This window comes from Phyllostomus discolor, chromosome 3 (assembly GCF_004126475.2).
Source record: "Phyllostomus discolor isolate MPI-MPIP mPhyDis1 chromosome 3, mPhyDis1.pri.v3, whole genome shotgun sequence".
NCBI classification, from domain to species: Eukaryota; Metazoa; Chordata; class Mammalia; order Chiroptera; family Phyllostomidae; genus Phyllostomus; species Phyllostomus discolor.
In genome coordinates this window covers 165,711,163-165,727,205 of record NC_040905.2, presented here as the reverse complement: position 1 = coordinate 165,727,205, position 16,043 = coordinate 165,711,163, and the positions used below count along the sequence as shown (strand labels likewise).

Here is a 16,043-nt window from a genome sequence, read left to right as displayed (position 1 = left end):
ACTCAGTTTAAACTCCCCCTTTCGGCACTAGAAAAATGAAGTTCCAGAGAGTTTAATTGACTGTTTAATTGAGAGTTTAAAAAATACTGTATTTTCCTGTGTATAATGTGCACCCATGTTTTTGGTCCAAACTTTCAGGAAAAAATCTTTCATTTTAGTTTTTTATTTATTTATATTTAGGTACTTTTTTTATATTATAAAGGAATTTTAGCATTTTTTAACATATGAATATCATTGCTTTCAAGAGTTACACTTCTCTTTATACATAAGCATAAATAAAAGAATTAAAAACATTTATATAGACATGGAATTAGTACTACCCATGTATAATGTGCATCCTACTTTTTCCTTCAAAAATTTGGGCAAAAAGTACACATTATACACAGTAAAATACAGTACACAGGTTCAGTGCAGAACTGAACTTGAACCCAGGGCTTCTAAACCCAAGGCCAGTTCTATTAATTTCCAGGGAGTTTTCTATTTGTATAACCCTGACATTTACAGCCAAGTGGCTTCACTCTGGTGTTAGCAATCAGAAAAGGGGATTGAATTGTTATCTTTTTTTTTTCCCTCTAACACAGAAAGTCCCTGTACAGAATCCTCCCATTAAGTGGGCCGAAGGACATAAGGGAGTATTTAATATTGAAGTGCAAGCTGTTTCTTCCGTTCACACCCAGGTAAGGAACATCAAGGCCCACTTCACGTCAGAGCCGGAAGGCTGACAGTGGAGGTGGAGGTGCCGCAGGGAACCTCCTAAGGACAGTCTGGTAGAAGACCAATGCAGAGCTTTGTGCGTGGGTAGAACAAAAACAACCGTTAGTTCTTTATGGGGACTTACAAGCCTGTTCAGGTTTATTTTTTGTTTAAATGAGACGACCTTACAAAGAAGTTGAGGAACTAAATGAAGTAACCCAGTCCCCGCACTGCTGGCTGAGAAATTGTGTGTGGAGGCTTCATCTGAAGTCTCTGTCTCATCTCCCTCTGTAATTCTACCCTTTCACCAGCCTTTCCCCCCCACTCCTACATTCCCTCCTTTTCCTGCCCTTGTTTGGGCTTTGCACCTAAGTAGACCCCTTTTGGCTGTGCTTACCTCTGCTTACAAAACATGTCAGAGTGCACATTGTTTTCTTCTTCAGGTAATAATTATTGAGAGGTTCTATTTGGTGCACACCATTCAGCAAAGTAGTTCATAACCTTGTTCTGGAATGTATGAGTCTTAGAAGTTCTGATCTAAAACATGGAATGAGAGGATCTGCCTAAAAGGAACCTCTTACAATTTGATTGTGTTTGTGAATCCACTGGTGAGTCTTGATGGGGTAAGACCCCTGAGACCTGCCGTCTGCCCTCCCAGGACAACCACCTGGAGAAGTTCTTCACTCTCTGCCACTCCTTGGAGAGCCAGGTGTCCTTCCCCATCCGTGTGCTGGACCACAAGATCAGTGAGACAACCCTGGAGCATGAGCTGAAGCTCAGCATCATCTGCCTCAACTCCTCCCGCCTGGAGCCTCTCGTGCTCTTCCTGCACCTGGTGCTGGACAAGCTCTTCCAGCTGTCCGTGCAGCCCATGGTCATCGCTGGCCAGACAGGTAGGAGGCCTGTGGGGCTGGAAAGAGGCAGGCAGTGCCTTGGGTTAGGAAACATGATTGTCCAGAAATCCCGGGACCAGGGACAGTATGATCTTCCTTTCTGTCGATGATGTGAGTCCAAGGGAGGCTAAGTCCAATACTACTTTTTGACTTTCCCTGCATGTTAAAAAAATAATTAAGATTGAATGCTTAAAATCATAGTTTTTAAAATAAATTTATTGAATGATTAGAGGCAGTCTTTCAAATTCCATTCCAGAGGTAGTTGATATATTTCTTGTACTTCTAAGATATTTTTATTTTCTTGACCAACATGGAAATATAATGTTTTAGAAGAATAAGACCACTCATTAAGTGGAGGGAAAGGAATTCTAAATTGAAATGCAATGTGATCACTTTCTTACACTGAGATGTAATATACATACCATAAAACTCACTTTGGTGTACAATTCTGTGGTTTTTAATATATTCACAAGGTTGTGCAACTACCACTACTAATTCCAGAGCATTCTCATCAGCCCCAGATGAAATCCCATACTTCTTAGCAGTCACTCCCCACCCACCCCTTCCCTCAGCCCCTAGCAACCATTTATTTATTTTCTGACTTATAGTATATTTTAAAGGCTTTTTTTTGACAAATTAACATTAAATTCAATGTGTAAAACTTCCTTCAGAAATAATGTCATGTAAGATGTGGGCCCTATGGTTCTCCTGCATCCCACAGGGGCAGACTGGCTGCTGTAGGGCATTTTTGTCTGAAACTGTTTTCAGCTGGGCTTATCTTATCCTGTGCTACTGAGTCTAGCAGATGGCTTTGGGGTACCATCTCTGCTCCCAGTACTGAGCTAACAGTTGCAGGCTTTGCAGTAATAATCGAGAGCATGTCTGACCTCAGAGGACTTACTATACAGTGAACAGCAGCAGCATGGGAAAAATCCTCAAAGGACAGAACTAGATATTAGGGGGAGAGGAGGCATTAAAACATCCATCTGCAAGGATGAAGGAGGCCCCCAGGAAGAAGAGAGTGTTTGATATGACCTTGAAGGAGGGATAGAAAGAAAGCAGCCAAAATGGGGACAGTGAGGTGAGAGTGGCAAAAGCAGAGAACCAGAAAATCACAGGAGAGTGGGGAAAGAAACAAACAGCACAGTTGGGCTGTGGAATCTGAGTAAACTGGTGGCGGCAGAGGGGTAAGAGGGGTGCTGAACTCACAGGCCAGGGAAGAGCATGTCTTCTTAATCCCTTGGTTTGCAGTGTATCCTGGGATGCTGCTTTTGTGGTTCTGCAGATAGGTGTTGCAGGCTACGTTTCATACTTGTAGCTGTCTCCTTTCCAGCTAGATTTCTGCAGAGCAGTGACCTCCACCCCATCCCCAGATTTCTTTCTATGTCCCCACTTATGTGGCACCACTGCTTTGAATGTTTCAGTTATTTAATATAGACTTGTGTATTAGACAAAATGTTCATTCACATAATTTGAGCCTCTTCTCCATAGCTAGTTGCCACCTTGTCATGTGAGGACAGCAGCATGTTAGAGCAGGCAGAGTAACAGACGCCTTTAGATTACAAGCATTTATTCAGACCTGTCTGTGTCTGGCACTGTGTAAGGCACCATGGAGAGACAAGAAAGTATGAGAAGTGCACTTTGCCTCGGAAGGGCTTCCAGCCTACTGAGAAAGATAGGATTTTCCACCGGAAACAGCCAGAGAACCTTGTGACTTGGTGTCAGTTAAGACCTGTACTGGTGGCATCAAAGGCTCTGTGGAGGAGAGGGCATTGTGCTGAGCATTGAAGGGTTGGTGTGAGTTTGCAGACGGGAGCAAGGAGGGCTTTCTAGGTGAGGACAACAGCATCAGCAAAATCGCCAAGATGAGAAAGAACAGACGTGATGGGGATAATCCAACAGTGTCTCCTTTTGAGGGAAGCTGGTTTGAGCAGAAAAGGGCTCATGGTTGGATAAGTAGGGTGGAGCCAGACTGTGGAGGACTGAGGTCCGGAGCAGGAAGGGATATGGTAAACCTATCCTCTGTTCAGGTCCAGTAGGGAATGACACCATATTCATACGTTTTTAGATTAATCTGTACTCCAGGATGCAACAGTGCATCGCAGACTGTAGTGTGCATGAGAATACCTGGGCGTCTTGTTAAAATGCAGGTCCTGGCTTAGTTGGTCTGGGGAGGGCCTAAGATTCTGCATTTCTCACAGGCCCCCAGGTGATGCAGACAATGTCAGTGCAGACTTCACTGAGTAGCACCACTTCACATCATGCTCCAGAGAGGGGAGGGTGTCGGGACAGCCTCAGGTCCTTGTCAGGAGAAACCACAGTGCTGGTGGGAGGAGGAAAACAAGGGAGGAAGTGAGAAACCATTGGCAGTGAGCAGAGTTGGCAAGCCGAAGCTCCCTAAAACACTCACTCTGCCTCAGACCACCATCTGGACCACCCTGGTCCTCTTGGTCAGTGGGCAGGGCTCCCTGTCTCCGCCCTGGAGAGTGTTTCACCTTGGCTTCACTAAGGACCGACTGTGAAGCTGCCCACTTTTATCTTGGTTCCTCAGCCAACTTCTCCCAGTTTGCCTTCGAGTCCGTCGTGGCTATTGCCAACAGCCTGCACAACAGCAAGGACCTGAGCAAAGACCAGCATGGGAGGAACTGCCTGCTGGCCTCCTACGTGCACTACGTCTTCCGCCTGCCGGAGCTGCAGAGGGACTTGCCCAAGTCAGGTAGCTGGCCGCGAGGGTGGGCGTCTGGGGGCAGGGCACCCTCACCCCACCCCACCCCGCCCCACCGCCACTACAAAATGAAATAAAAAGCTTGAAAGTTAAATTATACTTTTCAGAATGACAAAAAGTGGTATGAATATTAAAGGGAAAAGCTTATTTCTAGATTTTTCTCTTGCTTTCTTCCTGCCATCTTCCCTCTTTATTTGAAGCACTTATTTTTTCTTCCATTTTGATAATCCCTCACTGGTCTTTCCCCAGATGGTAACTTCTGATTCAGTTAGGATCTCTTTTTTAGAATATGGAGAAATGACAACAGATGCCTAGGATTCTGGGATAATAATGACAAAGAAAATAATATATATTTGATAGTAGTGATAAGCAGTGGTTCCTAAATTTTTCATGATGAAAAATTGAATCCCTTCTCTCATTTCTCCCAAACTAAACTTTTGAAATAAAAAAAAATCACATTTTTCCACTCTTAACTATTTACATAGGTAATAATCAAACAGAACTTCTGGACAGCATAGTATAAAAGGTCGCACTAATGAGTTTCCAAAGTCCCAAGCCCTAATGAAGATTCATGGCACTTTCATTATTTTTTTTCAAGGGTATGGTACTTTTATTAATCCATATAGCCTCATTTCAAGTAACCCTGCAATTTCAATTGAGATTTTTTAAAATTACAGTAATATATCAGACTCACAGAATTACTTTTAGAGACAAGTCAATACCTAAAGAACATTCACAATACCTAAAGAACAATACAAAAACATTCACATATAATATACACTTATCATAAGGTTCAGATGATTCTTTGGATTTGAAATCTCAGAGGACCTTACTGTATCACTTGCAAAGTTGTCATCATTTAAATACTAACCAAAAACACCCACATTTCTAGCTAGTCTTGAGAAATCAGAAGCTCTGTCGACCCTGAGGGCTGGTTTTCCGTGGCAGTAATGGGCTGGGCCGAGCAGCAACCACAGTTCTCATCCCTCCCTTCTGCCTCGCATCCCATCCACCTACCCTCAGATCTGGCCTCCCTGGCCTCCCCTAGCCACTTGATCACAAGACTCTAACTCCAAGCCCTAATCCAGTAGCTTTTCAGCCCCCTACCTAGCCCATCCTTCTGTTCCTTCTCAAGCCCAGTAAGTGATTCTGACCCCCTTTCTGTCAACATGTCTGTACCTGATGGGGTGCAGGCGGCCCCACTGCTCTGCCCGACCCTCGCTACCACACATATGGACGCACGTCTGCCGCTGCTGTGAGTTCGAAGCTGATGCAGGCCCGGGTGATGAGCAACAGTAACCCAGACCTCACAGGGACACACTCTCCAGCAGACGAGGAAGTTAAGAACATCATGTCCACAAAGGTAGGGAAGATGTCAAACCCTGGAAAGTGATGCAGACTTTTTTATTTTTAACTAAAACTTGGAGAAATAACACAAAATCAACCACTGCAGTGTTGGTCAAATGCTTTCATGCTCACCTTTAGAGTTTTTAATATTGTTTTCTTTGAAGTGATTGAAGTCATCCTGAAAGAGGCAGAAGCAAGACTGGCATTGAGGACCTGCTCAGTTAGTTCCGTCTGGTAGGAGGCTTTCAGGATATAGCTGGTTTAACCACAGGACTCAATGAATATCATGAGTTTTATTTTTAAAGGAAAATGTTTAGCTTTGACTTTTTTTTTGATGCCTAGAAAGGTTGTCTTTATTTTGTTTTGTGTTTTCATAGCTGCCTGATGCATTCATTAGCATCTATTGATTGATTATCCCATACAGTAATCCCAAAGAGCATAGCCACATTTTATAAACAAAACCTGAGATCCTGAGAGGTTTGGTGAATTGCCCTATATTTGTGTTTCTTGCCATGAATTGGTTGCTTTTTCTTGATAAGCTTTTTATTATTTTATAAAAGTTTTAGATTTATAGGATTATTGTGAATGTAGTATAGAAAGTTTTTTTACGCTGCATACCCAGTTTTTCTGTACATTGTAATAGTACATTTGTCACAATTAATGGACCAATATTAATATGTTATCATTAGTAACTAAAGGTCATATTTTCTCAGGCTTTCCCTAACATCCTTTTTCTATTCAGGACCCCATCCAGGACACCACATTACATTTAGCGGTCATGTCTCTTTAGGCTCCTGCTCATGCTGATAGTTTCTTAGACTTTTCTTGTTTTTGATGATCTTGCTTTTTTGAGAAGCACTGGTCAGGTATTTTGTAGAGTATCTCTTGCTCATGCTGATAGTTTCTTAGACTTTTCTTGTTTTTGATGATCTTGCTGTTTTGAGAAGCACTGGTCAGGTATTTTGTAGAGTATCTCTCATTTGAAATTTTTAAAAACTGTGATATAATTCACAAACTGTACAATGCACCCTTTCAAAATATATAATTTAGCGAGTTTTTTCCTACATCAATTCTTAGTCTGAATTATTAGAAATTAAATTATGTAAAGTGACAATTAAATAAGTGGTATTAAAAATGAAGGAAACCTAAATGCAATGTGGCGTCTTGGACTATGCCTTGGAACAGAAACAGGACATCAGCAGAAAAGCTGGTGAAATGCAGAGAAGGGCTGTGGTTCAGTTGCTAGTGATGTGGCCATGTTAATTTCTTAGTTCTGACAGACCTACCATAGCTGCTTACGGCATTAACCTTAATGGGATCTGGGAGAAGGGCGCATTTGAGCTCCCTGTACCACCTTCGCAGCTTGTCCAGAAATTTAAAGTATTCCACTTTACAGAGCTTATCCCCTTAAACCTAATCCCATCCTAATTATTCTATTACATTTCACTGTTATCTGTGTTCTAGAGATCATTTATGTCTATCGTATCTGGTTTTTTGGAAGCAGTATATAATGGTTTGCTACTGCATATCTCTTCTCAATGTTAGCTCAGTGACACCATGTTAAGTTGAAATAAGCTATGATGGAAGAAGTTATGGCACAGAAATTGGCAAGTGCTACAATTCAGTGCCCTCCTCACTTCACCCCTGAGAGCTGGTTGTTAAACATTTGCCAGCACCCCGTGGTTCATGCTCATGTATAAGGTCCCTTTAAACAATGTCATTTTCTGACTGCCCAGGGGAGAAGTGATCCACAGTCATTATTGACAGCCTTTAATCAACATGGTTTAACAAGAATCAAAATACTGAATTTCTATGTGGACTGGGTTAAGAATTTTCTGTTTTGTAGCAAAGGGATGAAAGTTTGTTTGTGTGGTTTTGGGCAATTTCTTAACTATAGTGTTCAGGAAGCTAGGTACAGTACCACGGTAACCCACAGAGAGGCACTGTTCCCACACTTTTTTTTTGCTCTCCCTATAAAGTCACAGGGACTGTTGAAGGAACTGTTAGGCACACTCCCTGGTACTTAACTAGGTTTCACTATAGGTGAAGTAGGGTTAGGTGTAACTTGACCTTCTTTGCTTTGTGTTATATTTATGTATGATGATTGTTTTACCTTTGTAACCAGGGTAAAAGTAGGAAATACATTAAAAAATGAATTTTGAGGTTGTGACTTCAGGCCACTGGCTCATCTGCCCAAGGTACCACTGTCAATCATCTGTTGCGTCATGGTTCGTGTATTTCAGATTGCCGATCGCAACTGCAACCGGATGTCTTACTATGGCTCTGGCAATAATGATGTTCCAAGTGCCACCGGAGCCCCAAGGGCAACCAGCAAAAAGGTACTGAGCAGGGTAGTGTGAGGATAATATTTGCTAGTGCCTTGTTCCCACCCTTCACACACACACTCATATACATACTCACACACACACTAGACATTTGGAGCCCTGTCCCTATCTTTCAATTTTTGTAATTACCTATTAACTCAGTGCTTCTGCAACTTACTAAGTATCAGATGTACCTGGGTGGTTTGTCTGGACCCCAAGCCCAGAGTTTCTGATTTCATAGATGTAAAGTAGGGTACAAGAATTCACATTCCTAATACTCCCCTAGCTGATGCTGGCCCAGGGACCACACTTTGAGAACCACTGCATTAGCTTTTTCTTTTAGTTGAAGGTAAACTGGGGACAATTCATCCTCAACAAATGTAAATGGAAATAATTAGGTTTCCTTTATTTTAATATTACATATATCAAAGAAATATGAAATGCTTCCTTGTAATTCTTTCTAGTCAGCCTGTTCTACGAGCTCAGAGATTTGACAAGCAGTAAAACTGCTCACCAGACCTTCTTATATTAACAGAATTCTCCAATCAGAGTCACTGCCCGTGTGGTCTAAGAGGTGGCAGGGGAAAAGCTGTCTCTCCCAAGTTTTTTTCTCTGCCATGCACCTGAGTTTCACCATCATGGTAGCTACTCAAGTTAAGGTTTTGAGTGTATTTCAAGACCTCTATTAAGATGGAAGCCATTTGCAAGAGCTGACACCCCAGGAAAGTGTGTATTAAGCAGGAAGGGAAGAAGCGAACCTCAGTATAGCTCACTTGAGACTGGGTGAGGGGAAAATCAAGCATCCAGAGGCCGTGTAAGCTGCACACCGCAGTCATCCGGGCACCATAAATCTGGGGAGAGGTACCAGGAGGGAACTGTAAAATAAGTGAAAGAAGATTCAGGTAGGTGCTAAGAATAAATTTTTCACTTACTCTAAAACTTAGCTTTTGCACTTTGCAGTGACTGGTTACAGGTACCATTTTCCTTCTTAAAACTGTGGTTTTTCCTACAGCCTGACAACCTCAAGGCAGCACCTGATTTCTTCCAGGGGCCATCATTATTTAGTTTCGAGTTACTTTGTTTTAACTTGGTTTCTGGTCATCTCAATGACCAGAAGAAAATAATTTTATTTCAGAGGGAAGTTTAGCCAATGTGTTTCCTTCCCAGCTGAGCAGACAGGGTTTAGCTGCCTGGCTATTTTCTATAACCTCCGGAGCAAGGCCTTTGTGTAATAAGCATAAATTACCTTAAGAAGCTGTTTATCCTTTTCTAATCTTGTCTCATAAGACTCTGGCATTCACTCTGACCTATTTTCCAGAGGTTGCGTTTGAAGCTGGTGAGTGTCGTCTATCCTGCAGTGGGAAAACCCTTGTGTGACCAGTTTAGTTACCTCGTGTGCACACTTAGACCACCTGCTAGGCTAGCACTCAGCCGCATTCCTCTCCCAGAGGGGAAGCTCCACTTAAGACTCCTGACAGCAAACGAGTGTATTAACGTGTGTTGAGATTATAAAGGCTTGACTCACGTGGGAAAATGAAGGGGAACCCACCAAGGAGCTTCAGTGTTCTCCATTCATTACCAGAACCAGTTGGGGATATAAATAGAATTCCCAGACATCTGCATATATAGAGATTTTCTGTTTTTCTCTTTCAGTTTAACTGAGTAACTCTGAAGTTTTAATGTACACAGGAATTAGTAAATTGGATTGTATGTATGCTATACATTGTGGGTGATTTAAAGGTTGGTTAAGGGCAGTCTTTGCTACAATCAGTTTCTGCTTTGGGCAAAGCTCACCTGCCCCATAAACCAGCACCATAGGGTCAGATATTAGGATGTTCAAATAGTTTTGGCTTTCTTACCCACAGAACAATTAAAAAATTAGTTCATCTGCCTTATTCTATGTTTTGTGGTCATTTGATAAATGAAATCCATAGAAAATACCCATTTGTGTCATTAGTTAGGGTGACCAACTGTCCCAGTTTTCCCAGGACTGAGGGGGATTTCTTGGATGCAAGACTTTCATTTTAAGACCAAGACAGTTTCAGGCAAACTGAGATGGGTTACTGCCCTACCTTTAGTCTCAAACTTCTTCCCATCAACGCTGGTATCAAGGACATTAACAAGTAGCCGGATAGACTAGAGAATGGGAAAGGTACAAAAGGTGGAAAAATTACTGTCTGCTGCATTTGTTGTGGAGCAGTCAGACGACTTGAAGGAAAGTGTAGACATAAAGTGGAGCTAAAGAATTTCAAGCATGTGACTCTGGGATGTCGGAATTTAGAAGTTGTGAGTTCAGGCTGCTACCACTCTACGTTTTAATGCAGAGGATCCACTCATGAACTTAACCCATTACGTTTCCCACAGAGCCATAGCAGGATATAAAAACAAGAACTGTCCAATCAGACGGGAGTTTAGATGCCATGTAGTCATTGGTTCTCGAATAGAGGTCCCCAGCAGGAACTAGTTAGAAATGCAAATTCTTAGGTCCTGCCCCAGACTTACTGAGTCTGAATCCAAAACTCTGGGTGTGGGCCCAGCAGTCTGGGTCCTCCCAAGCCTTCTGGGCATCCTGATGCACATTCAAGTTTGAGAACCATTGCTACCAATCAGCAACACATTTTGTGGGCGAGAAACAGGGTAGAGAGAGGACTGGTTTGCACAGAGGGGTTGCTGCAGGACCTGAAAGGAGGAACACCGGCAGCCCCTGTTCCAAATGCCACACCAGAATGCAGGCTCACTCCCATGCTGAGGCCTGTCCTGGAAACCTAGCTCTCCTGTGTGATGCTGCCACCAGCCTTCTCCTACCCAAATGTTCTCCCAGCTTGGGTTATTGCAGCACTGACCTTGCCACTCGTTTGTGGTCTAGAACATCTAGAATGCACGTGTCAGTAACTAAAAGCTGTCACCGTTGTTACAGAAAGAAAAGAGGTGTGGGAATATAAAGCATTTGTCCTCACAGCCTGTCATACGTGACTGTGGTTTCTTGTGTGTGTGTGTCGTCCAGCACTTCCACGAGGAGCTCGCCCTGCAGATGGTGGTCAGCACTGGAATGGTGAGAGAAACCGTCTTCAAGTACGCCTGGTTCTTCTTTGAGCTTCTGGTGAGATTCTTGAATGTTTACATCTGTGCTCAGTGGGGCGTGAAAAGCACATTGCAGAAAGGCAACGAAGTGTCCTGTGTCAGGAACTGACCTTCTATCCACGGAGTTGCTCCCGCTGGAAACCCAGATATATGACTTAAAGTCTTACTCTCCTTCACCTCTCCACCCATCTTCCACCAAATCTTGTTGATTCTGTTTTGCAAATCTACCTCCAACACCTTGGTTCTCACCATCTTCACCCCCCCACCACCTGGCCAAGCCGCTCTCATCTGTCAGGTGCCTCTTGCGGTAACTTCCTCTTTGACCTGGCTGCATGCCGTTTTGCCCTAGCCATCCATTCTTCATGGAGTTCCCAAAATTAAACAGATAATGTCACTCTCCTTTTTAAAACTTTTCAGGGATTTTCAGAGCATGGGAAATAAAACGCTCCTTTTGGCCACCACCCACAAAGCCCTCCTATGCTTCTGTTTACCCCCACCTCTACCCGACTCATCTCATGCCTCCCCCCTTCACCCAACCACATTGTTCCCCTTTTCCTTCTCTGAAGATGCCAAGGCCTTTTGATCCTCAAAGGCTTTTTTCAGATTCTCTCTCCCCTCCCCTCTCTCCTCCCTCCCATGCATACTTTCCTGGTTCTTCTCTTTAGGTTTCAGCTTAAATGTCACCACCTCCAAGAGGCTCTGTCTTACCTCCCGATACTGTAATATGTCGTCCACTCGGTTATTCTCCTGTTCAGCACCTTATTTCCCTTCTAGCATTTATCAGAATTTATCATTGCTTCCTGACTTCTGGGTTAGATTTCTAGGATGCAAATCTATCTTCCCACTTATCCTACCTCTAGACCTAGCACATGGCTTGGTATCATACAAGCACCAACTAATATCTGTTGGGGGAAAAAATGAAACTTGTAAATCTGTTTACACTATAACTTCTATCAGTTCTCTAGCAGAAAAGCAAAAGTACAATGTAGTTCTTGACTTGAAAATAAAGGGAATAATAGTAAACCTATTATTTTGTTTAATTGTTATTAGAAATGAAAAGATTTTTACCATAAAGCCAATAAGAATAACTTTCGTTGATAAATGGAAATACAGTGTGAAGTGATGGTAAATGAAAAAGGCATAAAAGGGCAGAAGAGACCAACCACATAAAAATGTATAGATAATCAGCAGAATAAGAATTAGGAGTGGGTTGATAGTTAGTGATACAGTTAGCTTTATATTTACCAGTTTCTTTCTCCCATAGCATTAAGTGGATCATTTTTTTGTCTAGAGAGAGAGAGATGGTCAGGTTTTCATCTGAGCTCTGGTTGATCTACACATGTTCAAGCCTAAGAAAGCGGGGACAACACTAAATAACAACACCCAGAGAACAGGTCAAAGGAAACAATAAAACACACACTGAGGTGGAAATGGGAAGTGGTGTGCAGTAGGGTTTTAAAAAACTTCAGGCCCATGCCACAGAAACACACCTAGGGTTCAAATTCCGGAGAGTTTCACCAAGTTCCAACTCCTAGTTGAAGACTGGTTTTGTTAGAGAAGTGTCTTTTCAAAATTCAGTCTCAAATCCCTGCATCAGAATCACCTAGGGGTGCTTAGCAAAAATAAAGCAGATTCCTGAGACTCTCCCTGGAACTACTGAATGCAACGAGGAGGGGTGGAAGTCAGCATTGTACGTTAACTTGTCTTCCTGGGTGGCTTCTAAGCACACTGAAGACCCATAGTCTCCACCACCTCTGCTCTGAGGCCTAAATAAAGCTAAGGGTCTTTATGCCAAGCCAGGGCCAGCATTTTGCATTTTTAAATCCATGCTGATAAAGGGAGCAGCTGCAGCTCACAGGTCACAGAGCAACAACTTTAGCAGTGACATGTGAGCTCTGTGTTCCAGCAGCCAAGTGGACTTGCCATTAAACTCTTTTTTGAGGCATGAGAATATCGAAACCAACATTCATGCTCTGTACATCCAGCTTCTACTTACCCACCCTACCCACCATCATGTTTCTCCATGAGGAAGATTCACTTGGGTCATAATCCTTCTATAGATAATATGTACAAATGATCTCGATCTCAAACTAAATTCATCTTTCATACTGCAAGGTTTTTAAAAAGCAAGAAGCAAAAACTAAATTCAATATTGTAGACTCTCACAGGGAAAAAGGCCCTTCAACAGAAAGTAGTATCTCAATATAAAGATGTATTGTCATTTGCTCACACACACACATACATATATGCACACACACTGCACCTAATCATCCTTAGGTATTATTTAATAACTATGAATTAAAGTGCCACAGTTGTCACACTGGAAAACCAAACTCTTAGGATATTCGTCCTCAAATTGTGCTATGGGAGGGTTCCGAAAGCAGCTCTAGGGGCTTCTTAATGTGTCCTTGAAACCTCAGAGAAGCCGTGTGGGAGAGCAGCCCCGAGGATTATCGCCACTGCACTCACAGGTCACAAAGGCTAAGTGGGGGTCTGCCCAGGCCTCTCAGCCAGTGAGGGGTGGAGCCTCAGTTCTGCAACTTTCTATTCCAGTTCTATGTCTGTGCCATTTGCCTCCCCTTGGAAGGTCAAAATTACAACACATAATGACCACATGTAGGAGTCAGCTTTAATGCATTCCTGCAATTGTTATTCCATTCCCAACTAGAACAAACTCAGCAGTGCTGGCCACTCCACATGGCAGCCTGGAGCTCTCCTATGAAGGCACATTGGCATTCTGTGTGTAGGACAATGGCTCTGTCCTTCGTATAACTCTACTAATAGCTGGCATCTCTGAGAAAGGAAAATAACAACATCGAAAATATGTTGTATATTTTACTGTTTGTGCCAGGCACCATTTTAAGTGTTATCTCATTTAATCCTCAACCTTGAAGCTGGAGTTTTCTGTCATCCCCAATTTACAGAAAGAGTCTGAGGGTGGATGGTGGCCACATGAGGAGTGTCCAGGTCTGCCCAGGGCCTCATCAGTACCGCTTTGCTGCCCCTCACTGCAGGGAGCTAAGAGCCATGGAAAAGGTGAAAATTGCTTTTGACCTTGCACATTTATTTACTGGGACTTGGTGGGCCCAGGAGAGAAAGCAAAAACTAAAGCCAATAGTGCTTCTTCTCTCTAAGAACCCCTTATGCTAAACAGATGCAATAGTTGGAAAGAAAGCTTTTGGCAATCTGAGCAGATGGAGAGGGTCGGTCAACCTGCAGATCACCCAAGACACCATTACCCAGGGCTCGGCATGTTATAACCTAAGTCCGCCAGGGTCCTGACAGAAAGCGTTGGCTTTGCTCAAAAGGGTTAACTGAAAAGCATGTATTAGAGGGGTTTTCCCCAGGGCAAACATAAGGTTACAGAAGCAGATAAGGGTTGGTGAGGCACCCACAGAGCAGCAAGTGCTGGAAGCTGTTATTCTGGCTCTAAGGAAGCAAGGGTAGGAGGCACTGTGACTGGGGCCTAGAGAAAGCTAAGACGGAGAAGGGCCCCGTGACAGAAGCTGGAGTCCTAGACAAGTGTTGCCCCTGCCAGGAACTGTGCTGTGGTGGGCATGAGGGCAGTGGCATGGACAAATACCAGAACCCCTCTGTCCTCCCACCCATGCATCCCTTGCTGGTGGCTCCATTGGCCAACCTCAGCTGGAAGCCCAAGGAGGCCGGAGAGATGTCGTCCATGGAGATCAGCTTCTCAAGGTTCAGAGACAGGCAGAAAAGGGCAAGAAATGGCTCTAAGGGATCAGGTAGAGGCAAATGGAAAATGTCAGCCCTAGCCAGAACTTTACAAGGCAACTGATCTCTCCTAGCCAGAACATGACAAGGCTCCCTTCATTGTTAGTGCATTTGCTTTATGGATGCCTAGGAACTTATTTAAAAACCAAGACAGGCCCTGGCTCGGTGGCTCAGTTGGTTGGAGCGTCCTTCCCTACAGCAAATATTGCAGGTTTAATTCCCAGTCAGAGCACATACTAAGACTGTGGGTTGGATCGCTGGTCAGGGTGCGAATGGGAGGCAACCAATCAATGTTTTTCTCTCACACTGATGTTTCTCTCTCTCCCTCCCCCCACCTTCTGCTATCTCTAAAATCAATAAACATATCTTCAGGTAAGGATTAAAGATGATGATGATGATGATGATGATGATAATAACCAAGACAGTTTTATTTTGCCCAAAAATCTTGACAAGAAAGAAAGAACAGCCTCCTTGACCTTGGCCAACAACCTGGGAGGCTTAACACCTTTCAGTTGTGTTAATGCCCAAGCAGTAATGAACAACCGCTTTGGCATTAGAGCTGTTGAACACTCCTTTTGTGAGTTTCAAACTTGCTAATGAATAAATCTCTGTGCTTCTGTAAACCTCCGAGCCAGACTTTGGGAACCCAGCAGTAAATGGGTGACCTAGTTTACTCAGGACATGAACTTCTGCACCAACGTGTTCTTTGGAGGTCCCCCGCTTTGAGTAGGTTGCAAAGGCCAATATGAGGGAACATATTTTCCTGCCTTACCCCACCCTACAAACAATGGGCCAAGCAAGCATCCACCAACATTTCTACCGGGCACTCCTCTTAGAGATACACAGGACACAGTAGCTGGCAAGTCGCTGACGGTCTGGACAGAGGCCATTGGTTTGGAAGTGTGGTATTGTGAGAATTATTTATTTGGTGGCAGAATGGCCAGACTCAGCAGGCAGGAGCCGAATACCACAGTGAGCTCTAAAAGCCTAGTGCTGGGTAGGGTAGCCAGCAGAGGATCAGGAATAGGGTGGCGCCGAACAAAGAGGCCTTGTCCTCCTAGGTCCTTTGTTAGCATAATGAGAGACAGTGCTGTCAGACGAAAATGGGGTCCAGTTCCCACCCCTCATTAGGTCCTCTCACCCAGTGTGTGGGACTCTGGGATGCAGACTTGTCCACGTGTGCTGGCCCAAGATGAACCTCACAGCGAAGAGGAGCCATGGCTCTGACACTGGGCTTTAGGACCG

The 16,043-nt window shown here is 43.6% G+C and overlaps 1 protein-coding gene across 2 annotated transcripts in view; it reads left to right on the top strand.

Moving 5' to 3' along the window:
- The window catches only part of DOCK8 (dedicator of cytokinesis 8), a 219,086-nt gene that overhangs the window by 141,525 nt on the left and 61,518 nt on the right, over positions 1-16,043 (top strand). For both annotated transcript variants that reach the window (XM_028508388.2, XM_036021718.1), the window contains 6 exons: positions 582-677; positions 1,352-1,586; positions 4,138-4,302; positions 5,505-5,674; positions 7,902-7,997; positions 10,987-11,082. In XM_028508388.2, the coding sequence (XP_028364189.2) occupies positions 582-677; positions 1,352-1,586; positions 4,138-4,302; positions 5,505-5,674; positions 7,902-7,997; positions 10,987-11,082 (858 nt within the window). The remainder of the gene's footprint in view (positions 1-581; positions 678-1,351; positions 1,587-4,137; positions 4,303-5,504; positions 5,675-7,901; positions 7,998-10,986; positions 11,083-16,043) is intronic.